The 25686-nt window shown below is 39.3% G+C and overlaps 1 protein-coding gene across 5 annotated transcripts in view; it reads right to left on the bottom strand.

Moving 5' to 3' along the window:
* st7 (suppression of tumorigenicity 7) overlaps positions 1 to 25686 on the bottom strand; it is a 60194-nt gene continuing 34508 nt past the window's right edge. For 2 of the 5 annotated variants that reach the window (XM_023350547.1, XM_023350578.1), the window contains 14 exons: positions 19109 to 19191; positions 12526 to 12685; positions 11118 to 11172; positions 10752 to 10867; positions 10588 to 10663; positions 6510 to 6664; positions 5582 to 5679; positions 5309 to 5438; positions 4147 to 4219; positions 3902 to 4004; positions 3642 to 3792; positions 3359 to 3451; positions 2547 to 2689; positions 1 to 476 (listed from right to left, as the gene is read on the bottom strand). In XM_023350547.1, the coding sequence (XP_023206315.1) occupies positions 381 to 476; positions 2547 to 2689; positions 3359 to 3451; positions 3642 to 3792; positions 3902 to 4004; positions 4147 to 4219; positions 5309 to 5438; positions 5582 to 5679; positions 6510 to 6664; positions 10588 to 10663; positions 10752 to 10867; positions 11118 to 11172; positions 12526 to 12685; positions 19109 to 19191 (1532 nt within the window). In that variant the 3' untranslated portion in view covers positions 1 to 380. The remainder of the gene's footprint in view (positions 477 to 2546; positions 2690 to 3358; positions 3452 to 3641; positions 3793 to 3901; positions 4005 to 4146; positions 4220 to 5308; positions 5439 to 5581; positions 5680 to 6509; positions 6665 to 10587; positions 10664 to 10751; positions 10868 to 11117; positions 11173 to 12525; positions 12686 to 19108; positions 19192 to 25686) is intronic. The other 3 variants (XM_023350554.1, XM_023350564.1, XM_023350572.1) reach the window with 3 other exon arrangements.

Genomic DNA, 25686 nt, shown 5'->3' with positions numbered 1-25686 from the left:
TTGCAGAGATACACAAAAAGTCCTTTATTGACATTTTTCCCTTCTTTTTTTTATTGATGGGATTTAATCATGTCTGTTTGTACAACAAAAAGAACAGCTTTTAACAACTGAAATGCCCCCAAAATGCAAAGACGTCAAAGAAAGTCCAAACCGGTGGTGGATATGGCTGTTCTGTGGGCCTCCTGCTCCGCTCATCTGCTTCCAGTTTGGTTTGAACTCTGTAATGTTGGCACAAAGGCGTGTCAGTCCAGTCCAACGCAGCATTCTGGATTTCTGCTCGGCCGTTTGTCTGCATGGAGGTCCGGTCCGGTCCGCTCTCTGGTGCTGGTCCTGGGTGGGGTTCCGTTGGAGTCGTACGCGACGGGGTGGGGAGTTGGGGGTCAGATGCGAGTGAGTTGGTGCCAGAGGCTGGACGGCAGGATGCTCTCCACCTTCTCCATGATGAAGTTCAGAGGAGCGAACAGCGTGCTGAGGAACTGCAACAACGCAGAAAAACGCAAAGTTACACAAACACTGAAACTCTTCAGGAGCATCTGGATAGATTATCTAACATTTCAATCAGAATCTGCACACAAAAAACAAACACTTAGAAGCATTTCAACAAAAATAAAATCAACATGGATTTCCAAGTAGAATATGTAGGTTTATTTCATGGTACATTTGTGAGAAAAATAGATCAGTGGTTTGAGCTCATCAAAACATGATTAAACCAAATCATCTTTGCCAAACTGCTCATTCTGCTAGTCTCTCTTGTTTGGTGGTGCTGATTGGATGGCTGAAAAAGCTGCAGAAAACAAAGCCTCAGTAGTTTTTGTTCTGCCTGTCCCTCATAATTGTCACCAGCTTGGTCACCCACTACTGTGGGACGACATCCTGTTGTTTAACAAGTATTTGTCACAAGTCAGCAAGTCTGGCACGAATAACAAGTGTCAACAGACAGGCTAGTTCTGTTCCCCTCCTCGCCTGTGGTGGCGCTGTTCCACAGGCGAGGGAAACGACACAAAAACCTCTGAAGACGACATGAGCACTTCTTTCTTCTCCAAATGATGAAGGATTTCCCCCATCTGGTAAACCCCCCCCCAAAAAAAACACAAGCCGTTTCTCCCTCTACCACCTGACCCAAACGTTTGCTTTGGTTGTATTTACCCAGAATGCCTTGTGCTGTCTCCGGTCCACTTGGCATGTACATGTGCATTCAAACTGCACCAGAACTGAGACCAAGGTCTTTAGGCAGACCAGCGTTCGCTTCTCTGATCCGCATCAGAGTTTGATTACATGTTCACACCTTCAAGCAGATGAGAACACAACACTGCACCGATCCACAAACCTTCCAAAACATCCAAGAGTAAAAATGAAACATCACATGAGCATGAAGCTCAAATCATCATTATAGACAACTTGGTTGGAATAAACTAGTTTTCTTAGAGGAAAACACAAACAAGCTATTCAGTTACATCCATGTTAAAAATTCTGCCACATCAAGCAAACAAAAACCTTCTGCTTCCACTTTGAGCTGCTTTGGAAGCGAACAGAGGCGATGGGAGCTTCAAAACGGCGTCATGTAGGTCAGTGAGGCTCCATCGTCATCAGATGGTAGATAAGTAAAGAGGAGACTGGCAGCAGGCTATCTCCATGATAGTCTACCTCAGCGTCTCTCTTCAAAGAGCACTTCAAAGTGAAGGTGTGTGTGAAGAGTGCAACCTGGGAGATCTGACTGGGTCTGAAAATGACGCCACTTCTTTATCAGCAGCATTACGCCTCATGTTTAGCAGATCTGAGCTCCAACACACATCCAGGCCAAAGTTTAGCACAAGTTTAAGTTGATTTAATCAGGATAGAGCTGAATAACGGAAATGGAAATCAGATGGAATTAGCACAACATGCTGCAATATTATGACATGTTTGGGTCTGAACACAGTGGATAATCTACAGTTCTGCACAGCCAGGCCAATCCTGTGTTTATCCACCTTCACTACATCCATAAGACGGACAAAACTCAGACTTTACTTTGGCAGAAAGAAAGGAAGTCCCCTAAAGGAAATCAACAACAGAAAGACAAAGTTAGAGAAATCAAACACTGTTCCATTTCAAAACTGTAAGGTTAAATTTCAAACTTTTGATGACTGCAGGAACCAGGAACTGCTTGCTTTTCACAAATCAAAGTATTAGATTGAAAGACAGATATCCTTAAAATATGAAGGAGAAATCTTCCAGTGGAGTTGTGACCAGAAGATGTTGCATGATGCAGCCTCTGCAGCTTCAAGCCTTCTATGACTAAACAGTTTCCTTTATGAGCTCTGCAGATAATTACAACACTGAGTGTGTTCTGAGTCCAACATCAAACAAACAACTCCTAAATATGAAAAGCAAATAAAACAATCAAGTCTGTGAAGTAAAATGGTAAATGTTTGAACTTAGTAGAAGCAGTGTGTGTGCAGAAGGATGCTCTCTGCTGCACACACAGCTTTATAAAGGAGTATCTGCAGCTTCGCCACCACATGTCCAATTACCTGAACAAGTCACAACATTCAAGTCTGAATACTCACTGCCTTAGCAAACACTCCCATGAGTTCAGGGAACTGGTGTGTGAGCAGAGCCAACATGGCGGTGAAGGAGCAGAGGCCCGCCGTGAAGAGGATGAAGAAGGGCAGCTCCTTCTTGGGGTAGACCGACACCTCGTGAAACACTGCTTCCACACGACACACACACACACGCACACACGCACACACACACACACACACACACACACACACACACACACACACACACACACACACACACACACACACACACACACACACACACGCACACACACACACACACACACACACACACACACACACACGACGACACAATGTTAGCACAACATGGGAAAGGTGAAATATCTGCCAGTGGAACTTTTTCATCAATAGTAAGGAATTATTGACTTAAAACAAGCTCCTATTTCTTGCTGAAAGTTTCTTGCATGTTCGGTTAGTTTTATTTCAAGTGTACTAACAGACTAGAACCTAGACCAAAAACACTTGGTAGGATTTTGTCTTTTTGCACTGCAGATGAAATCTACTTAGTCAGGGTGTGTGTGTGCGTGTGTGCGTGTGTGTTTGTTTGTAACACCTTGTGGGGTCTATTTTCCTGACACATACTACATTGTATGTAGTCCCCACAAGGGGAAATGTTGTTTTTGAGTTAGGGGTCAGATTTAGGACTAAGGTGTGAATTGAGTTTTGGTTAGGGTTAGGTATGTAATGGTTAGGGATAGGGTTAGGATAAGGGTAAGGTTTAGGCTGTAGAAATGAATGGAAGTCAAAGGAAAGACCCCACAAAGATAACTACGCAAACATGCATGTGTGTCTCTTACTGGGTAGTAGCTCTCTGTCGGCCGTCTCTGTGCAGATGGGGTAGGGGTAGAAGAGGTGACCCTTCTCTAGAGGATATGGAATCATTCTGAATGCTAGAAAACCCAAAAACAAGGAGAGTTTGTGTTAAACTGCTGGATCAGTTGCTTCTCATTTCAAAAGGCTGGCTTTTTGTAGGCGTGTGTGTGTGTGTGTGTGTGTGTGTGTGTGTGTGTGTGTGTGTGTGTGTGTGTGTGTGTGTGTGTGTGTGTGTGGGTGTGTGTGTGTGTGTGTGTGTGTACGTACTGCCCTCCCATGTACAGTGCAGCAGGTTGAGTGCTCCCTCCACCCGTTTCCAATGCTGCAGGTGGAAGAAGGCGTAGGCGATGGCTTCGCTGTCCCCTCTCTTCAGGATGTGTTCTGGAGGAAGAATTAAACTCTTCATCTCCAGCAGATACTGATGAAGAGGAGGGAGATCAGAGATAAAACCCATGAATTTACTGAACAGTGAATGTATCATTTCCTTCCCCCCCTTCTCAGTCGTGCTCAGCCAGGCTCCAACTCACTTTGGGGACGTGAGGGTTGAACTCCACCGCTCTGTGGATGGCTTCTACTGCATTCATCTCTGCTGTGCTCAGGCCCCGCCTAGACGCTGCCTCTGGAGAGAACCTACACACACACGCACACACACACCAGCTACCTCATCAGAACAGATTCTGTTTGTTTATTTTGATGATGCTTAGTTCTAGAGGCTGTTCTATTTTAGATTTGTCTTGAAGTTGGAGCAGTGTTGATGCAAAGTGATACTCACTTGTCCGATACTGCCCTGGCTTTGAGCAAGGCAGCTGTGTAGCATATTGTTGCAGATTTGGGTAAGCTAATATCTGCCGGGGAGACAAAAAGCAGAAAAGCAAGAGCTGGCGTTAATATGAGGTTGAAGTGACGGGCGGTGACGGTTGTGGTCGCCCAGTGAGGTGGTGAAGGGAAAAATGCTCAGAGGAGATTTCACTCATGTGGAGAAATGTTAACATTATTATTTTAGTCCTCGTGCATAAATTAATGCAGAGAAATTTGGTAGAAAAACTCAACACATTTATGCTTTCTGAAATTCTACCGGAGGAATCCAGCTCGATGGAAGAAAGCTCAGACTGAAGACAGAAGAGATGAGAATCAATTTGCATAAGAAGCCAGTGGTCAGGTTGCTCCAAACCTACTGCAGACAGTCGCTCCAAGCACTTTAAATGATAGATAAGATTAAATACTATGAGAAAAAGTGGAGTCATAAGTGTTTTTCAGAGTGAACTTAGGCTATTAAATTCAATAAAAGCTACTGCAATAAAAGATGCATTTATTCTAAGACTTTTAACACATATTTATCAAAGGTACAAATAACTGTGTCACACACAATCTCAAAAGTAACTCCATATGGTTGTATTAAGATTACATAAAACTTTTCCCATATAGCATCTATCAAGACATAAAGTCACTAAGTTATGCACAATAAATGATTAAAAAGCTGAATATAAACCATATCTTATTTGTATTTAAAAGACTCCACAGAAGCCATGAGCAGGTCAGGGACCAGTCAGGGATTCCCTCTGATGTAGGCTGGGGTCCATCCAGGAAGAGGCACATCAAAGCTCTAGAGAGTAAAACACTTTACAGTTTCCATTTTAGCTCAGGCTCTCTACAGCTCCATCCTGAGGACGACATGGTGCAGTCAGGACATTTCATTCTGACCTGAATGGATTTTTTTTATAGTTACTAAAAAACTATAAAAACATTTGATAGTTTTTTAGTAATTTACCAAACAAAACAGATTGTAGAGTTCAGCTGAAAGGAGAGCTGAGGAGCAGCTGTTGTCCTTAACCAGGTCTAGAGGAGCAGGAAGTGTGTTGAGTGGACATGAAGTATGTTGTGGACAGGAAATGATTTGCGTGTACAGGAAGTGTGTCACAGATCTGTGAACTCACCATCATACTTGGCCAGAACCGCCTGGACGTCGGCGTAGTTCTGGAGCTCCAGTAGTGACTCCAGCAGGTTCTCATGGATGTTGAACATACTGAGGAGAGGGAACTCCTTCATTAACTGGAAAACACACAACTGTTGTTACATGTTATATCAGGCAGGGGGCAGCACAGTCAACAGGCAAAAACATTGATGTTTCAACAGCAACGTAATTCTATCAAATAGAAACTCAGAAAATTATAAGTGATATTTTTTATAAAAGCAAATTTACTGCTTACATCTCTCATCATCTTGACTGCTTCTCGTGTTCGGCCCAGCTTTCTGGAGCACATGGCCAGCCGCCTCTTTATATACACCAACACGTTGGTGTCTCTTCCTGGGAAACACACACCAGAAACCAAATCATCACAAACTCAAGACACTCAGCAAACAAATAACTGAGAATGTTCTAGAAAAGAAATTTCTAACCTTTTCATTTTTTCGTATTTTTGTGTCATTATAACCACACATACACAAACATTTTGTGAGAGAGACCAACACAAAGTAAGCAAATGTAAAAAAAAAAAAAAGAGTTTTTGAAAACTTTTACAAATAAAAATCTGAAAAGTGTGGCATAAATTTAGATTCAGCCCTGTTTATCCTGAAATCCCTATGGAAAACTAAGTGCCTTCAGAAATCACCTGACTAATAAACAGAGTCCATCTGTGTGGGATTTCATCTGACTCTAGAAAGAATATGAAAGAAATAGAAATGATTAAAGGTCCTGATCATTTTGGAAGTAAGCACAAGAGTTTACTTTTTGAGGACAAAGCATTTTTAAAAGGGAGATTTTCTTTTATCAGACAAACAAGATTCTTACCTTATGCTTAGCTTAACGACAAACATCTTTTGTAAAATCAATGTTCTGTTGAACCACAGAAGTTTGGTACATTTGTGAAACAGAATATTAGTGAATGAAGACCTTTGGATAAAGATTTGTTGGTTTTTTTTCCATTCACATCAGTTATATATTTTTGGGTTAATAAATATGGTTAAACTGAAAAAATAAAAACAGAAAAAGTGGAACCTGTGAAAAAACACAATGTACACCACAGCACCCTGCATTATGCACTACTTTATGTTGATCAATCTCATAATATCCCGCTAACACACATGGTAACGTTAGAAACTGCGGTGTGAAGAGCTGACTCAGCGGCTGCTACTCACTGTGCTGGGCTTCGTACTGTGTCCCGTGGTGCTGCAGCTGCTGGCTGCGGCGGTAGCAGCCCTCTCCAGCTTTAAGCGCCTGTTTAAATAACCGCTCAGCCTCCATTATGGTGGTGGCTTCTTCCTCTGCCAGGAGGATGTATGCTGTAGCACAGCTACGGGAAGACAGAAGAGACAAAAAGCCACCAGAGGACTAAAAACCAACACGGCCTCACATCAGCTCTCATGTTTGCCAAGTCAACACACGGAGTCTGAATAAGGAATTTAATATTCTTCTGAACACTATGGAAAAATTAAAAATTAAGTTATGTCTCAGTGGTCCAATTCCATCACCTGAATGGGGAGACGAAAAACACTCCAGGCTGGACATGATAAACAAATGGCTGATTAAAAGCTGCTCTGCCAGCTCAGTGACCTTCATCGATAACCTCTGGATCTATTGGCAGCGTTTTCACCTTTTTGGAAGAGGCGGATGCAATCTTTTTTTATTTTTTTCTCCCCTTCAGGGGGTCTTTTTGTGGGCTCTAGTGTCCTTTATATAAAAGAAGGCTGACAGAAAAGGGGGAAGACATGCAGCAAGTGTCGATGGGTCCGGGAATCGAACCCACGACGGCCGAGTCGAGGACTCAAGGCCTCCAAACGTGGGTCGCGCTATCACCTACGCCACCACAGCACGCTCGGCTTAATAAACATGGGATAAAGCTACTCACTGCAAACCTTTTTCATTTTATCAACAAGGACAATAATGTGATCATTGCTTCAGAAGAACAGGCTCAAGGAGTTCTGACTAGGATGGAACCCTCCACGTATCAGGAGCAAACTATTCCAAAACAAGCTGATACAACATCGACTGGAGACAGAGCGACTGGTTCCCTTCCTGCTTCCCCTCCCTCTCTGCTCCTCCACTCATTCACAGGATTCACAAGATACACATGAAGAAATGTCTTCTGGACCAGAGTTTCTCAAATCTACAGATGGAATGAATTAACAGGTTCTACTTGGCACATCTCTCCTTAGCGCTCACGTAGCAGACCTCACTTCATTTAAGCCACCTGACTCTAATGTCCCAGAGGATCCATCACTCTGTGTTTCTGAGGTCTGAGGCCGGGGTCCAGATTTTATCTTTACACCCTTCTTACTCCAGAATGTGTCTGGCCCCCCGGCACTGTCCGGGTCACTACAAGAAAATTTACAAGAAACAGAAATATAAAATACAGCGGACCTAATTCAAACCACAGACTGAAGAACTTTTGGCCTCCAAGTCACTTAAACTAGCTCTTTTAAATACAAGATCTATCTGTGCTAAAGCTCTATTAATTAATGATTTCATCACTGAGCAAAATATCGATGTTATGTTTCTGACAGAAACATGGTTGAGTGATAATAATGATAAAATAGTGATAAAAATCAGTGCCTCCTAACTACAATTTTTTAAGTGATAATAGAAAACATAAAAAAGGAGGAGGCGTGGCTTCAATATTTAAGAATACCATAAATAGTAGTAAAATCTCTTTGGGTCTCTTCACCTCTTTTGAGTATCTTGGAATTGAGGTTAAAGGCCACAAACGAACTTTGACAGTAACTCTATACAAAACTCCAACTTTTGTGGAAAATTTCTTTACTGACTTGAATGAGCTTCTATCTCTCATATGTATTGATTATGATTGTTTAATAATTGTCGGTGATTTCAACATTCATGTTGACAACCCCCAAGACAGAGGGGCAAAAAAGCTCGCTAATATTTTAGAGACTTTTGGTCTAACACAACATGTCAAACAAGCAACGCACACTCAAGGACACACACTGGACCTGGTTATCAGTAAGGGTGTGAATATTTCCAATGTCTCTGTAACTGATGTCGCCCTGTCGCATCACTTCCTGTTATCTTTGAAAGTTCTTTATCTTTTAACCCACTTATACAAACAGCAACCATCACAAAACGTTCTCTCACTGAAAACACAGCAGAAACTTTTAATCAAATCTACTCTTCTTCCTCACCCTTAAGCTGTAATGATGTAGATAAGTTGGTAAAAGATTTTCAGTCTAAAGTCTCAGATATTATTGATTCCATTGCCCCCAATTAATGGTGAAGGTTGTGTCTGGTAGAAAGAAATCTCCATGGAGAAATGCACAGTTAGATCTGCAAGACAACTCTGCCGTAGAGCAGAGTGAAAATGCTGTAAAACTCAACTCCATGTTCATTATGACATCTATAAAGAAAGATTACGTAACTATCATTTAACACTAAAACATGCAAGAGAGGCTTTCTTTGCAGATGTCATAAACAAAAACATTAACAATGCTCGAGCTTTATTTGCAACAGTTGACAGAATCACAAACCCTCCTGTGACCTTACCGCCTGAATTCCAATGTATTGCCGCCTGCAACCAGTTTTCCAGCTTCTTTTCAGAGAAAATTCAAAAAATCAGAGCATTAATCTGTACATCCACTATAAAGTCAGTACCAATGCTGAGCCCAAACAAAACAAATACAGGAAAAATGACCCAATTTCAACTACTTAATTATAAAACCCTACAGGAAATTATAAGTCAACTAAGCTCCAGTTCCTGCTGTCTGGATGTTTTACCCACACATTTCTTTAAGAAAGTCCTGCCTGTTATTGCTACTGATCTGATCCAACCACAGTGCTGGTTCTGGTTCTGGTTCTGTAGGACGTATTCACAGGTCTGTCCAACAAATCAATCCTCCAGCTGCAGCTGATCCAGAATGCTGCTGCTGGTTATGTGCTCTATCTTTCTAAAACCAGGAAGTCAGAGCACACCACCCCAGTTCTACAGTCCCTCCACTGTAGCTCAGAGAATAAACTTTAAAATACTGCTAGTTTATAAATCACTGAACGGCTTAGCACCACAATACTTTAAAGATCTGCTGTTGTTGTATCAACCTTCCAGACCTCTCAGGTTCTGGTTATGCTCTGCATCCCCAGAACCAGAACCAAACATGGAGAAGCAACATTCAGCTTCTATGCACCACAAATCTGGAGCAAACTCCCAGAAAACTGTAAAACAGCTGAAACACTGACTTCCTTTAAATCTCGACTGAAAAACCACCTGGTTAGAGTCATATTTGAAACGTAATATATATATAGGGTAGGGATATACAGTGAACCCTTGCTATATCGCGGTTCACCATTCACGGTCTCGCTTCTTCACGGATTTGCATCGTGCATTGTGTTCTGCATTCTGATTGGCTAAACAGTCTCTCTGCTTCTTCTCTACCTGTGTGTCAACAACGTTGCGGGTAATATGTACACGTACGTAAAACAGCTTGCCAAATTTAACATAATCGATGGTGGCATGTCGGTTTATAAGAATCTTTTTTGCCAGAAGAAAAAAGAGCGACAACAGCTACAGATAACTATGTTCTTCTCTCGAAAAAACACACCTGCACCACAGGCTTTAGAAGAAAAAACCGCTACAGAGCGGAGTCAGGATGCAGCGGCTCAGCCAGAAGAGCAGTGAAATACACGGGAGTCACTATTTATCCTACTGTACTTTGTATTTTTTTTCATAATCATTTTTCATTTTCTCCCATTTTAATCCAATGACTCGGTCGCGGTGGGGCGGCGCTGATCTCCGCAATTTGAAGCCTTCAGTTCGTATTGATGATTAAAATTATTATTTTACAGTACAGTAGTTATTTGTAAAAAAAACAAAAAACGTTTATACAGTACTTTTATTTGTTAAACAAATGCTTGGGCTTGTAAAAAGGTTTTGTTCTTTGGTTTCAATGTATTATGGAGTATTTTATTATATAATAATTGTAAAAAAAAAAAAGAAAAAGATTACCACTTCACGGATTTCACCTATCACGGGTTCTTTATGGAACGTAAGCCCCGCGAAAAACGAGGGATCACTGTACCCCTACCCTATATAAGTAGGGATATATCGTACATCCCTACCGATAAAATACTTATGTCAGTCTGATTTCATGTTGAAAGCGATATGTATGTAAAATACAAAGCGCAGTGTTCCCAGTGCATTTTTTATAATAATAGTTATAAGAATTTTCCTACACACAACTGTACACTGTGGATTGTTGTCAGTGCAGAACTCACTCTTCTAGTTCCAGTGCTTCGTGTGCTGCAGAGATGCGAGCCTGCGGGTTTCTTTCTCTCCACGCCTTCTGCATGACTGCAGGAACATACACACATACACACACAGCCCCTTATTTATTAGGCATAAGGCACATATCATATGTAATTTTTATGGATTTTCTTACTGGCATCAGCTGGTCGCAAGTGGTCTGAGTCGCATGTGAAGAAGGTCTGATGATCTTGTGCTGACAGATTCATGTCGTAGTAAGTCAGCGGCTCTCGACCCGTTACCCATGTATAACTGGACAGAGGAAACATGGCACAACAGGAGAAACCACGTGTTATTGGCTGAAGCTTCAGGATTAAAATCACGCTATGGCAAAAAAAAAAGCAGCAGCTGAGTTAAGAGGAATCAGGAGGAACAACAACAGCTAACAGGGACAAAAACTGATGAAAACTGATTAGACATGGGAGAAAAACAGATGAGAGAATTAGAAAAGGTGAGAGCCGCAGCAGCAGAACAACACAGACGAGTCTTTTCTCATACTCACCGATTATATTCAGCTCCACGAAATAAATTTAGAGGATTTCTCCACACTTTACATTCTGCACAGCCAGAGAAAGAACAACACAGACCAGGAGAGTCAAATCAGAGTAGTTCAGTCTGCTCTTCACATCTACCCTGTAATATTTTGTTAGCTTAAAAACCCAAGTGTCTTCACTTCTTCCCACCAAAAGGACAACTATTACACTATTAGGCAGCACAGTCACCACATCCCTGTCATATTAACATCACTCTGATTGGCTGTTCAGTTTAGCATAAAAGATCTAATAATAGAACAGAGTTCTTCTTTCCCAGATGTACAGTGCCTTGCAAAAGTTCACAAACCAGCTGCAGTCACATTCCAACCACCAACCAGTTAGGGTACGATGACGTCTCTACCAGCTATGGCCCAAACCTGGACACTGGAACAATGTTTAGACCGCTTTTCTAGTCAAAACAACCTGTCAATTTTATACTAGAGAGACATTTACCCATTTATACAACTACATACATATACATCTATACACTGCTGTACAAATCAGAAGGAAACTTGGCTTTAGATGTCATTTCAGTCACCAGGAAGACCTCCCTCTCTCCATAGAGTCACCCATTCTTTAAAAACTTTCTCCAGACTGGATGGGGAGTGTCTGTGAGTAGAATTTTTCAAGCCCTGCTAAAGATCCTTCAATTGGACTTTGACTAGGCCATTCTAACATAAATATGCATTTTGTTACAGATCCGGGGGAGTGTTTAGGGTGACCATCCTGCTTGACAGTGAATTTCCACCACTAAAAGCCACAATTAGTTTAAAATGAATCTGAAAAAATGTATCTTTTTTTGAAAGAGCAAACATAAGAAAAATGGTTTGTAAACCCTACATTAAGAAAAGATCATTAAATGATCTGTCATTAAATGATCTTGTTCAAGTCCAGTGTGTTTTTATTGCTTTAGTTTAAATCAAATAAATTAAATAAACATGGTATTTGAACAGTTGGACTTTCTAAAGTCTTTGGTGTGTATTCTGATTTACAGCCGAGGAACTCAAAACAAGTTAGTCAAAGTTAGATTAATAAATGCAATTTCTGTTCTGATCTTTCAGTCTCTACTAAAACATAACCCAAAATAATTGTCAAAATTAAAATGTGACTAAAGATTACTAATAAATGCTTTGATAAAGCTAAAGTTATAACTGGTAACTTTACCAAGGAGTTGAGATTCTGAGTCCCTCAAAACTACTTGGAGCAACGTTAGCTAAAAAAGACTCCTGTATTTTGAAATGCTCTGAATTTGAAGCACCAATGTGCCAAGAGGAAGACATTGAAGAAGTAAATGATGGGATTGTGTGACCACCATCTTTAGTCAACACTTCTCTGTGTAGCGTTTATACTCTGACGAGAAGCGCAGCCACTTCTTACCAGACACACTTTGCCGATTGGAGTCAGCGTCTCCGTTGCTTGTGTTAGAGCTGCTGGGAGAACTGCTATCCACTCCACCCAGCAGGGGGCGCAGGTGGCTCACAGACACTTGCTCTATGAAGGAGGTCCCATATTTCCTGAAATACCACCACTCAAAGATCTGAGAAAGGAAGCACAGATGATAGAACGCTTTAATGAACTCAGAATTAAACAGTCATTTCCATCAAATTGAAAAATGTGCAAAATCATAAAATTTGACTTAAAATATAAAACTAGCATGAGAGAAACTGAAAGCAGTACAAGTAGTTTCATAGCACTTACCAAGCAAACAGGAATAAAATGAAGGAGTTAGCTGATAAAACACCTCATGAGCTAAACAACTTAACAAAGATGAGCAAGTCTTTTCTTTACACAACGTTGTTGTTGCAAACTAAGAAGCTTCATTAACACGGCCTGACACATGAGCCCAAGTGGCATGCTTGGGTTCATGCACTGTCTGTCTGTCTGTCATTTATATATATATATATATATATATATATATATATATATATATATATATATATATATATATATACAGTGATGTCCGTAACGCGTCTGACCACTTTTTTCAGTAACGAGTAATCTAACGCGTTGCTATTTCAAATCCAGTAGTCAGACTACAGTTACTTATCGAAATCACTTTGCTTTACTGTGCGTTACTATTTTCTTTTGTAATTTAATTTTATTTCCTCTACGTGTCTTGGGGAGTGACCCCCGTTTCTACACGATAGTGTCAGCAGCGACAGAAATGTACACAATGGAGGAAAGATGTGCATTTTGTTGCTGAAAAGGAACTATTTTGAGATTCGGTCGCCAATTCCATTTATTATAAGCGGCTTTGGGCTTGTTTTGTTCTTTCGAAAGTCGCTTGCAAATTTAATGAGTCGCGGGATGCGCTTTTTGGGCTTGGAAATAAGCAGACATAAACCCCAGACTCTGTCTGACATCCAGTTAGTTTTAGTCCATCATTTCCCTGATGATCCGTTCCGCTGTGTCTTAGTTAATGTCAAATCAATATATTACCTGTGAATGACGTCGAGCTTCACGTTGAGCTCCAGAAAACTGCAAACATCGAGACTAATATGAACAGCGCAATAAATGTGAAAACAGCCACGAATGAACGTGTCCGTAAAGTTGTGCAACTAAATGCAATTATAATCAGTAATATTAAGATAAGTGTCACAAATCTGTGCAGCGGGACATCTGAGTTGTGGAGCGGCAGGAGCTCTGTGACTGACAGCAAACGGGGGGGAGGGTATAAAATCTTATTTATAGTTTTCCAGACAACACTGGAACACACAAAAGCATGCACAAATTACTAAAGTTTTTTTGTACTGCTGTAACCATTACACATTCTCCCCTTCAGGTTAACCTTATAAGTGGATATATAATATATTATCATATTGTTGATGTTACAATTATAAAATAACTTGCAATTAAGTTTTGGCAAAGATCAATGTAATTTTCACAGGCGGTGGAGCGTTGTTGTTAGCAGCTGTTGAAAGTAACTAAAAAAGTTAATTTTAATGTAACTTAGTTACTTTCCAAATCAAGTAATTGGTAATCTAAGTTTCTTTTTCAAGGAGTAATCGGTAATCCAATTAAAGTAACTTTTTCGAAGTAACTACACTGCTCATAAAAATAAAGGGAACACTTAAACAACACAATATAACTCCAAGTAAATCAAACTTCTGTGAAATCAAACTGTCCACTTAGGAAGCAACACTGATTGACAATCAATTTCACCTGCTGTTGTGCAAATGGAATAGACAACAGGTGGAAATTATTGGCAAATAGCAAGACACACTCAATAAAGGAGTGGTTCTGCAGTTGGGACCACAGACCACTTCTCAGTACCTATGCTGTCTGGCTGTTGTTTTGGTCAGTTTTGAATGTTGGTGGTGGTAGCATGAGACGGACTCCACAACCCACACAAGTGGCTCAGGTAGTGCAGCTCATCCAGGATGGCACATCAATGCGAGCTGTGGCAAGAAGGTTTGCTGTGTCTGTCAGCGTAGTGTCCAGAGGCTGGAGGCGCTACCAGGAGACAGGCCAGTACACCAGGAGACGTGGAGGAGGCCGTAGGAGGGCAACAACCCAGCAGCAGGACCGCTACCTCTGCCTTTGTGCAAGAAGGAACAGGAGGAGCACTGCCAGAGCCCTGCAAAATGACCTCCAGCAGGCCACAAATGTGCATGTGTCTGCACAAACGGTTAGAAACCGACTCCATGAGGATGGTATGAGGGCCTGACGTCCACAGATGGGGGTTGTGCTCACAGCCCAACACCGTGCAGGACGCTTGGCATTTGCCAGAGAACACCAGGATTGGCAAATTCGCCACTGGCGCCTTGTGCTCTTCACAGATGAAAGCAGGTTCACACTGAGCACATGTGACAGACGTGACAGAGTCTGGAGACGCCGTGGAGAGCGGTCTGCTGCCTGCAAAATCCTTCAGCATGACCGGTTTGGCGGTGGGTCAGTAATGGTGTGGGGTGGCATTTCTTTGGAGGGCCGCACAGCCCTCCATGTGCTCACCAGAGGTAGCCTGACTGCCATTAGGTACCGAGATGAGATCCTCAGACCCCTTGTGAGACCATATGCTGGTGCGGTTGGCCCTGGGTTCCTCCTAATGCAGGACAATGCTAGACCTCATGTGGCTTTAGTGTGTCAGCAGTTCCTGCAAGATGAAGGCATTGAAGCTATGGGCTGGCCAGCCCGTTCCCCAGACCTGAATCCCATTGAGCACATCTGGGACATCATGTCTCGCTCCATCCACCAACGTCACGTTGCACCACAGACTGTCCAGGAGTTGGCGGATGCTTTAGTCCAGGTCTGGGAGGAGATCCCTCAGGAGACCATCCGCCACTTCATCAGGAGCATGCCCAGGTGTTGTAGGGAGGTCATACAGGCACGTGGAGGCCACACACAATACTGAGCCTCATTTTGACTTGTTTTAAGGACATTACATTAAAGTTGGATCAGCGTGTAGTGTTATTTCACTTTAATTTTGTGTGTGGCTCCAAATCCAGGCCTCCATTGGTTAATACATTTGATTTCCATTGATGATTTTTGTGTGATTTTGTTGTCAGCACATTCAACTTTGTACAGAACAAAGTATTCAATGAGAATATTTCTTTCATTCAGATCTAGGATGTGTTATTTGAGTGTTCCCTTTATTTTTTTGAGCAGTGTATATATATATAATATATACAGTATATATATATTAAGAAAAAGCCAGGCAGCTTTGCTAACCTAATACTGATCATTTAAGTTCCAAAATTTTATGCACAAATATATTTTTGTTTAAATATAAAATGATGGAATTTGATACAGAATGGAACCATGTATAATTGTTTTTGTTTACACCGTTTATTGCTCTTGTCAGTCACATAATTTAAACAGAATCTCTTGATGGTTTGAGTAGAAAAATTGGTTTCAGAATCAAATTCTGTTTCTAAAGATTGAAATTGAATCTGAAGTCACTGAAAGATACACACCTCTACATCATTACATCTAAAGTACAGTCTGATTAAGAAACCATTTTTCAAAGCAGTAGTGAGTTTTTAGATCCCTAAATTTAAAAAAATATGCGTAAATATGTGAGGAGGAAAGAAAGTAAACACAAAAGTATCAAGTTGGACATCGCTTTACCTCCATACCACAAACGTGGCACAGAGGTAACAAGGTTCCTCTATGTCAACAAGGTGTCGGAACATTACTCAGGAAATTTTACTTTATATTATTGATTTAGGAAAATTTTTCAAAATATAGGTTGTCAACAAAACAAAAGTTAGAATGAAAATGTGGCATGAGAAAAAAAGTACACCCCATGATTCTATGGGTGTACTTAGCAGCAGTAGCTTGTTGTTTTCAGTGTGACTTTGTCTTTCACATCACTGTGGAGGAATCTTCCTCCACAGTTGTCTTTGATTTTCTTCTTCAGTACTTTGTTGTAGATTAGCTGATGTGTTTGGGATGGCATCATTTAGTTTTTTTAGTTTTCAAAGAACTCACATTTGGCTTCTATACTCCCATGGTGTCCAGAGGAGCTTAATCCAAAATTATCATCCCCCCTCCAAAAAAAAAGAAATGCTTAGTCTATAAAGTGCTTGTGCTAATAATATGAATGTAAGAATCTTGCTGAGATGTTGACAGTAGCTTCGTTTCTAATAAAAGTGTGCACAAATCTTGGATGATATTCTGTGAATGTCGGAAAAACACATTTTCACAATTTTGATATTTCCGTTAAGTAAGAAATGTGATGATGTGAGAGCTGGTGGAGCCAGCTGCAGATTGTCAGAAAAAAAAACAAACATTATCCTCCTATCATTTCCTGTAGTCTTCTTCGTGGTTTCCGTCAGTAGTGACATCCAGCTGTTGATCACGTGATTGGTATGATACAAAAAATTGTTTCCGTTGCAGTGTTGAAATACATCTATTTCGATCTGGCAGGAAAAAAAATCACTTCATCCTAGCAGAAAAACTTTTTATCAAAAATAAAAAATAAACAGTCTTTTTTTTTTCAAAATTGCCATGTTTCCATTCAGCTAATTTATTTTCATAATTCCAATTTGCAAAATTTTAGCATGAACGGAAATGCAGCTAGTGATGCTCTTGAATGTTTTTCATTTGTGAATAATTCTTTTTACATCGGAATGAAAAATCGATGGCCAACAACGACAGAGACTGTTGTCTTTCCTCTCGCTCTCCTGTAAGTTCCAGACCAGAAAACAACCCAAACTAAGTTTTATATAGGTTTTTTTTTTAATAAAGGTTCTCACACCTGCTGAAGATCAGTTAATAAGGTGCAGCACCCAGCTCTCCCTTCAGGTTTCCACAGATCTATTTGACTTCACTTATTAATAAATGAGATTTCTTGGTTTCTGTACAGCTAAGATTGGATTTCATATTTTTTTAGAACCTGGTAAATATTGGGGATGTAAAACTTTAAAATGAAATGAGCGTATACTTTAATTTTTACTAAGACTTTTAATTGACAACCACTGAAATGACCAAGAAGAGAAACACAAACTCAAATTGTTGTGCCACTGACTTAACAAAAAACCCAGCCATTTTCATTTAGTCATTTCAGAGCATGTGCCAAGCTCAAAACCATTTCCAAGCCTCCTACACAAACTGGCTGAAAGCCTGCAGGGAAGAGAGAGGGAGTTAATTAACAGAAGGACTATTTTAAACTACAGATCAAACACTGCTGCACAGTTTGCCGTCTCTGTAAAAAGACTGGAAGAGGGAAAACTCTAGAAATCTGTGAGTACATAATGTACAGCAGTAAAGATGTTGAATTGTAGTCGGGTGATCAGACTAGATCCATATGCTCCACTGAAGAACAACCAAGAGAAAAGACTTCCAGTCAGTGAAGCTTATTATGGCTTTTAAACCAATAAGTGATTCTAACAAATAACCCCTTTAGCTTACAAGTGTACAAAGGAGCCAATAAAAATTCTTTCCCTCCAACGAGATGAATGAGAGTGAGAGTTAAAAATCGCACTGTCGTCAAACTGAACATAGGACTTTTATTCTCAGTTGATGCACTAAGAAATGTAACACAAAATCTGAAAGCGGTAAGAGTCCCAAACATTTTAGCAGAGATGCACCAATAAATGGTTTGGTGACTGAAATGTGTCAATTTTCAGCTTTTATCCATCCTGATAAATGAATGGTCAGAAACTCTAAAATATCAAATCAGCAAAAAAAAAAAGTCTGATTTGTATAAAAGTACTCTGCTGTAGGGATGCACAACATATTGGCATCTACATCAGTACTGGCAGATATTAACAGCAGATGTTGAGTTCTATCTTGTTGCTGTTTGTTTCTGGAGGGGAGCGAGCAGAAGTTGCTCATGTGGTCATTGTCTAGTCATTTGTTAGGTGACACTACCTGCTTTTCCATTTACCATATAAATGCATAATTTGCGAATTTGAAAATAAATTTGCTTAATGGAAACACTCCAAATCGTTTGATCAAAACTCATATTTTGATAAAACAATTTGGAACTTTATTGGTGTATTAAAATTTGTTTATTTTGCAAAACTGACACATTTTTCGCATCACAAGCAAGTCACATGATCAACAACTGGACACTGCCACTGCCACAAACCACGAAGACGACGACAGGAAGTAGTTGGAGAATGATGCCACAGGATGTTTTGTAATGATTTATCACACGAACACACTTATTTGTGTGATTTTAATTGTGTTTCTAATTAAGTGGAAACACTGCAATTGCAAAGTTGTGTTTTTTCAACATAAGCAAAATATTGACAAAGTTTTGTGCACATTTGTAAAGGAATCGCAGCTAGTTAGTGATGCAGCGCAGGACTGCGGTGATTTTTCCAAAGTGTCGATTTATGTGTATAATATATACAATATCAGTAAATATTATCAACCATAACGTCCCATATTTCATTACTAGTGCATCCCCACATGTCTGAATTGTTAATAAGCTCAAATATCTCATATGAAAGTCATCATCAATGCCTGTTTTAGTGCAGATATATGAAATCTAAAGACAAGCACAGCTTACCAATATGAGTCCAGATATGAGGGATGAAGTGCCTGTCAGAGCCACGTAGAACTTGGGAGTCAAGGTGTTGAGAAACATGCTTACTACAGAGAGAACACAAAAAACAAGACGGTACAAAGGTTAGTTCTTCCTAATAAAACAGTCTCTCTTCCAGGCAACAGAGACCTGCTTTAGAAAACATGTTTGTAAGATCAAATGCTGTAGAACCTTTGAAAAAAAAAAAAAGTAGGTCGTGTCTACAGAGAAACATCAAAAAGGCTCAAGATTCAAGGATATTTGTAATTCCAGCACAGAAAATGTTTCATACAGAATATCATTTTCATGTTTGTATGGTGTTTCCCAGAGAGCCCTGCTGCTCAGATGTGAAATTACATAAGAACCAAAAGAACAACGTAGAGAGTGAGGAACAAAATGAGACAGAAATGGCAGCTGAACTAGGAAACGCAACAGCAAGGTTACTTTGAGTAGAAAAAAAGTGATTTATAACAAAAACTGAACATTTAGGTGATTAAAATAAAAAATGTATTTAGATACAGAAATAGCTTTGTCAAACTCCAACTAGGCCATAAAGGTGTCTTTTACTTTCCCGCAATCTTTTGTTGTATTGTTTGGAATATCACTAAGAATGGAAGCATAAGAGTGAAAAACGGAGGCACCATTCCACCATAACGAGCCACACAAACCTGACCAGGAGGAAGAGAAAACAAGCTGGAGGTGACCCGTCCATATACTACCATACATTATCCAACTGTATGATGTTCGGAAAAGAACATTTCTTAGTTCCATTTACACAGTTTAATTAGTCTTATAAGAGCTTTCATTTGACTTTCCAAACTGCTGAATGTCTCTTTATCCACAGAGAAAAAGAAATTTCTTTTATAACTTCTTCCTAGATAATTCCTTAAACATTTAACGCAGTGACAAATTACAAAGTAACGACAGCGAGGCAGTATCGCTGAGGCTCAGACATAGAGAAGGCATGAAAAGCCTTAGTTCTCAATTACAATGTAGAAATGTGTAACTTTGAAAGAGCTGGGCTTCCTTAGATAGAAACTTTTTAAACTAATTTGAAAAAAGAATTGAGCTTCAAGCACTGTTTGAGAACTAGGACCTGTGATGAAATTGAAATGACTTGAGATGAAATTTGGTGTGAATTGGCGCTATAGAAGTAAAACTGAATTGAATTAGGTAACAGCATGTCCCCATAGTGTTTGATAAGGCTTGTTGTGTGTGAACCTTAAACATGCTCTGTCTCTTTAAAGGTGCCAGCTGTCATCAGCTTTCTAACAACAGTAAAATGCAGAGTGGGCAAATTAGAGCATTCTCTTATTAAATTGACCAGATTTTATTGATGCAAGAATTTTATTCTTAAAACTGTTTTTATTTTTTGCACTTGTATTTTACGTGTATTAATAGGAAAGTTTAGGATCTACATTTGTGTGTGTAGAGCTTTGCGGTAGAAGTACCTAAAAAAAACTGAAAAGGAGTTGTAAATATTATTTCTTTTGTCACTTTGTTTTGTAAATACCACAAAATATATCTTCCTGTGGAATTTTTAAAAAAGTTTATCAAGGCAAAAACTTTATAATTTAACGCTACGATAAACCAACACTCTTCCACTCATGTTTCCGTTTGTTTATTCAAGTTTATTTATGATGTACAGTAGAGACCAAAAGTTTGGACACACCTTCTGTCCAAACAGAACTATATACAGTTTGTACTGTATATATACTGTATATACAGTAGAGACCAGAAGTTTGGACACACCTTCTAATTCAATAGGTTTTCTTTATTTTCATGACTATTTATAAGGCAAGAAATCCCACTTATTAACCTGACAGGACACACCTATGAAGTGAAAACCATTTCAGGTGACGACCTCTTGAAGCTCATCAAGAAAATGCAGAGTGTGTGCAAAGCAGTAATCACAGCAAAAGGTTGCTACTTTGAAGAAACTAGAATATAAGGGCTATTTTCAGTTGTTTTACACTTTTTTGTTTAGTGCATATTTCCACATGTGTTATTCATAGTTTTGATGCCTTCAGTGTGAATCTACAATGTCAATAGTCATGAAAATAAAGAAAACCCATTGAATTAGAAGGTGTGTCCAAATATTTAGTCTGTACTGTACATAAACTAAAAATTAATAAAACACAAATGGTGGAAAAAAATATGGCAATGAAGATATTAGTAGCAATATGTGATGATTTCTCTTTCCTCTCATCTGTGCTTCCATCATTCTGACCTTTAGCATTTTAGTGTCTGGTGTGACCTGCTGCTTGACGTTCAACTAGCTAAATATAACATTAGCATGAAAAATTAAAGTTCACAGCACCTGGAATACACAATCCCTCCGGATCACCACATTTTTCGCGCTAATGCATAATTGTGAGTTTATTGCATATTTTCAGAATAAAAGGTGAGAAACATTAGCTTTAAGTGATTGCTAACTCCTACCTGCAGGTGGCAGTAATTCTAACTTCTACTACATACTCTGCTGCCTCAGCCTTACCTGAAGTCAAGTTAGTCTGTCATTGTATCGGATTGTATCCCAAGATATTGAAAGAGAATTAATGAGGAAAAAATATTGCAAGATTTCTGAAGTCATTACCAAAATAATGACTTTGCAAAAAAAAAAAAAAAATTAAAATGGCAAAATCCTGGAGGGACTGACTGTATTAGCCAACAATTGTTGAACTCCAAATAATTGTGATGTGAATATTACACACACTGACACTGTGATGAAGATATTGTCAAGGTATTTAAATGTCTGTTTTACCTGATGGACCTTAAACAAGGTACAAAAAGAAATGCTTAAATTTACTGTAAAATTACTGAAATAATTTTTTTTTGCTACACTCTCCATTCATGGGACTATAATACTGGTAAATGTAGAGCTATCCATTAGAGTTGTTAAGATTTAAAATAAAATTACATTAACTTTAATGCAGTATGATAATTCTTAATACTTTATCCCACTAATCAGCCCAGTCTTTAGCCTGGTACATTTGGGTGGGGATTTAAGGTCATGTTGCCTCCTTAGTAAGTCTTGAGAACGAGAGCAGACGCCACTCAGATAGTCCGGCCTTATGCAAACACAGACAAACATGTGCATAAATTAAGTGCAGCTGGATAGCTATTCAGAGTAGTAAAGTGGAGCCTCTCACTCCTACAGAGAAGGCCTTTCTGAGAGGCTTGCAGTAAAACCCTCATCACAGCTGCCACTGGTCTGAATTAGAAGAGGACGCTGCTGTCTGCCTGACGAATGAGTTCTAATTAAGTCACCCTATGAACCATAATTAGACACAACAGTTTATCCACATTACCCAAAGAACAGGGCGCAGAGCAAGCTATATGTATGCATATTTCATTTATTAACAGCTTTGACAATATGATAGCATTTCTGGTCTTCATCTCTTTCAGTGCAACATTTTTCAAGTCAAAATTCCAAAGATTTAAAGACTTCAATAGCTCAGTAAAGTTGGAGAACAAAATATATTTTTCAACATATCTTGTTTTGAATTGAACGTGTGTTAGTGTTTCTATATAAAATAATTATTCAGCCCAGTAAATAAAAATTTACCGGGTTGCTCATGTTAAACCTCAACTTTTATGTCTTCATTTCTGTTGCCACTGTTTACAAAAGCTACTGCAATTTAGAAACAAAAATATTTGTGTCACATTTGGGCAACACAAATATCTGTTTTACCATAATTAGGTAATTATCTAAAAACATGTTAGGACATCTTTTACCCGTTTTATTGCTGTTGCAAATTATTCATGAAAAAGAAAACTTTTGAACAAAAATGGTTTTCTGAGGCTGTAGATCTTTTGCAGATGGAAACAAATCATCAATCTGATAGAGAACACCTGATATAGCTTGAACAGTTTTGCAAGGAAGAATGGAGTAAAACTCAGCAGCCTGATTGAGACTTGACCGCACAGACTCCATGCTCCAAAGGTCCATGAATCCTATCAAAATGCTTTCTTTAAAATCTATAAGTACTCCTAATATATGCATCTAAAACTAATAGAGGTGTAAGGATGCCTGAACTCAGGTGAGACACAATGCTGCTTTCACAAGAAATAAGACAAGATTTTATTACTTTCAAGATTACATTTATACTTCAAAAAGGTCTTTATTCTACATTTTTACAGATTTTGCCACAAATTTAACAAAAACAGCTTTTATGTTCTTATTTGTTTTCATCTCTTCAGACCTTAGGACAGTTTTCTCACTATGCTTGGTCTGCTGTACAACATATTGCAGTTGCTACTGTTAGAATGAGTCGTGATTGTAGTGTAGCCTAACGTACCCTTACTCTCGTATTCTTTTTGTATCTAAACAACTTGGAGTTGTTGAGGAAAAATGATTATTTTTAGTGCTTAATACAGTTAATCTTACGGCATGTGTAAAAGGTATATTGAACACTCTTATTTTGAACAAATTTCTTTATTTTGAACAGGTTTGTGTTACGGATTCAAAATTAAACTAGATGACCAAGCATTCAGACAGACGGGGACCAATTGCAGATCTCTCAATGGGGACTCCCGCTGTGTTGTCAGAGCACAGGAGGCCATAAAATTAACATCTGCTGAAAGGCACTATCATTTGAGCCTGGGGGAGATAACGGGAGAGTCTTCGGATTTCACAGCTATCTGTGAAATCTTATCTCATGCCTCTCTCTACCCAAAATGGCCGTAAGAACCACAGGGGGTCAGGACGCAGCTGTTGGATCTTTTGTTTTTACCAGAGAGCAAATGATCTTTGATCTTTGCCGTAAATTAGGGGGAGTTTCTAAGTTTCTCTGAGTGTCCAAGGTAGCTTCCAGTTGGTCAACTAGAGGAACGCCTTAATTGAATATATTAAAAAACAAAGACACACCTTTAGTATAAGACTTCGTGTCAGGAGTAAAAAATTCAGAGAGCTGCCACTATTTTAGCTTTTTTGCATCGCTCTCTCCAAAGACGCGTCTTTGTTTTGTTTTTTGTTTGTCTTTGTCTTGTCTGTCTTTGTCTGTATAAGGTAAAGAATGCATATCTCTGTTCCTCTGCAGCTTTGTTGATTGATTCATGCGTTGCTTTGTATGGGATTAAACTCTGTGATTCTGTGACGTCAACACGCAGTGTTGTTGTTTGCTTGTGCCTGCACGTCGCCCGCTGAGAGGACCCGGAAGATTAAGGAAGAGAGAGCCAAACGTTTTGTCCAAAGTTAATTTATAAATTATTCTTCCTTAATAGAGTACTGTCAAGAAAATCCGAGCTCATCCCGCTTCCCCATGCTGGAGATTTTAGTTTAACAGTAATAATAAATAGAGTTATCTTTAAAATGAATCACTCAAGTGACATCAAGGCCCAACAGTAGACTTAAGTGTCAATGAAATAAATCTGGTTGTGTGTGTTGTTTTTGTCTCATGCAAACTTTGCTTTAATTCTACTTTTTTCTATCTAATCATAAGAAATCATAGTCAGTCAGAGAGAGTCATTAAACAGGAAAAGCAGGTTTCCTGGAAAAAGAGGAAGTTTCCAGCCTGCAGATTTATAAAAATAGCTGAGACTATTCCTTATTTTAAATCATGAAAGTTTTAAAGAATGAAATCTAAAACATTTTGAGTAATTTGATAAGATTCAAAGTAAAATACTTATATTAATATTGGTTTACTTGTAATAATATTTACACGAACATTTGTGGGAACACTTACAAGAAAAACAAGTAACTGTAACTTTAGTATTAAATAATTAGAATCATGGATTATTCTTGGTTTCTTTTCAGAAAAACATCTGTAATAACTCACATTAAGATTATAATAAGTATAATTAATAAGTTATGGTTATAAAATCATAAATGAATGATAAATCAGAGAAGCTGAAGAAAATAAATGTGATATAAGTTATGGTTATAAAATTATAAATGAATGCTAAATCAGAGAAGCTAAAGAAAATAAATGTGATATAAATGTGATTTTGACATTGAACTTGAAATGGTGTAAGAAGGTGTAACTGCAATTAAACATCACTGATATGTTGGAGGTGGATGGTAGGTGAAAGGTGAACGGTTAAGGGAAAAAGAGGAAATAACAGGAGAGCAGAGATGATCAACCCCTTATTTAGGTGAAAGGTTGTGCAGACAACGGACATAGGAGGTTGAGCAACCCTGAGACATTAGCACAGACATTAGGACATAATGTCTGTAAGACAGTGATGGATATGAGATCATCTGTCTAAACAGACAGCCAATGAAAACGCACCAAAAGGTGGATAAACCCTATAAAAGGTGGGTGCAAAAGAGGAACCGTTCGTTGGATCCTCCGGGCAGCTTCGAGCCAAGATCGAGATGGACAAAGAACTCTGCAGCTGAAGAAGAGCCGGGGCCACAGAGCCGAAGACTGTCCGGCCATGGGGACCAACCCGTCAGCCCCACAACCTGTGGCTTCGAATCGCACTTCTCTCATCGGCTGGGTTCAGACCCCAAAGACAAAGATGAAGACAAAGGCAAAGACAAAGACAAAGAAGAAGAACTGGTGCCTTTTTTCCTGCCAGCACCAAGTCCTGTGTGACCTCACCATCCACGCGGAGAG

This window comes from Xiphophorus maculatus, chromosome 2 (assembly GCF_002775205.1).
Source record: "Xiphophorus maculatus strain JP 163 A chromosome 2, X_maculatus-5.0-male, whole genome shotgun sequence".
Taxonomy (NCBI): domain Eukaryota; kingdom Metazoa; phylum Chordata; class Actinopteri; order Cyprinodontiformes; family Poeciliidae; genus Xiphophorus; species Xiphophorus maculatus.
Note: the sequence above shows the minus strand (reverse complement) of the source record. Positions and strands in the feature narration are given on the sequence as shown.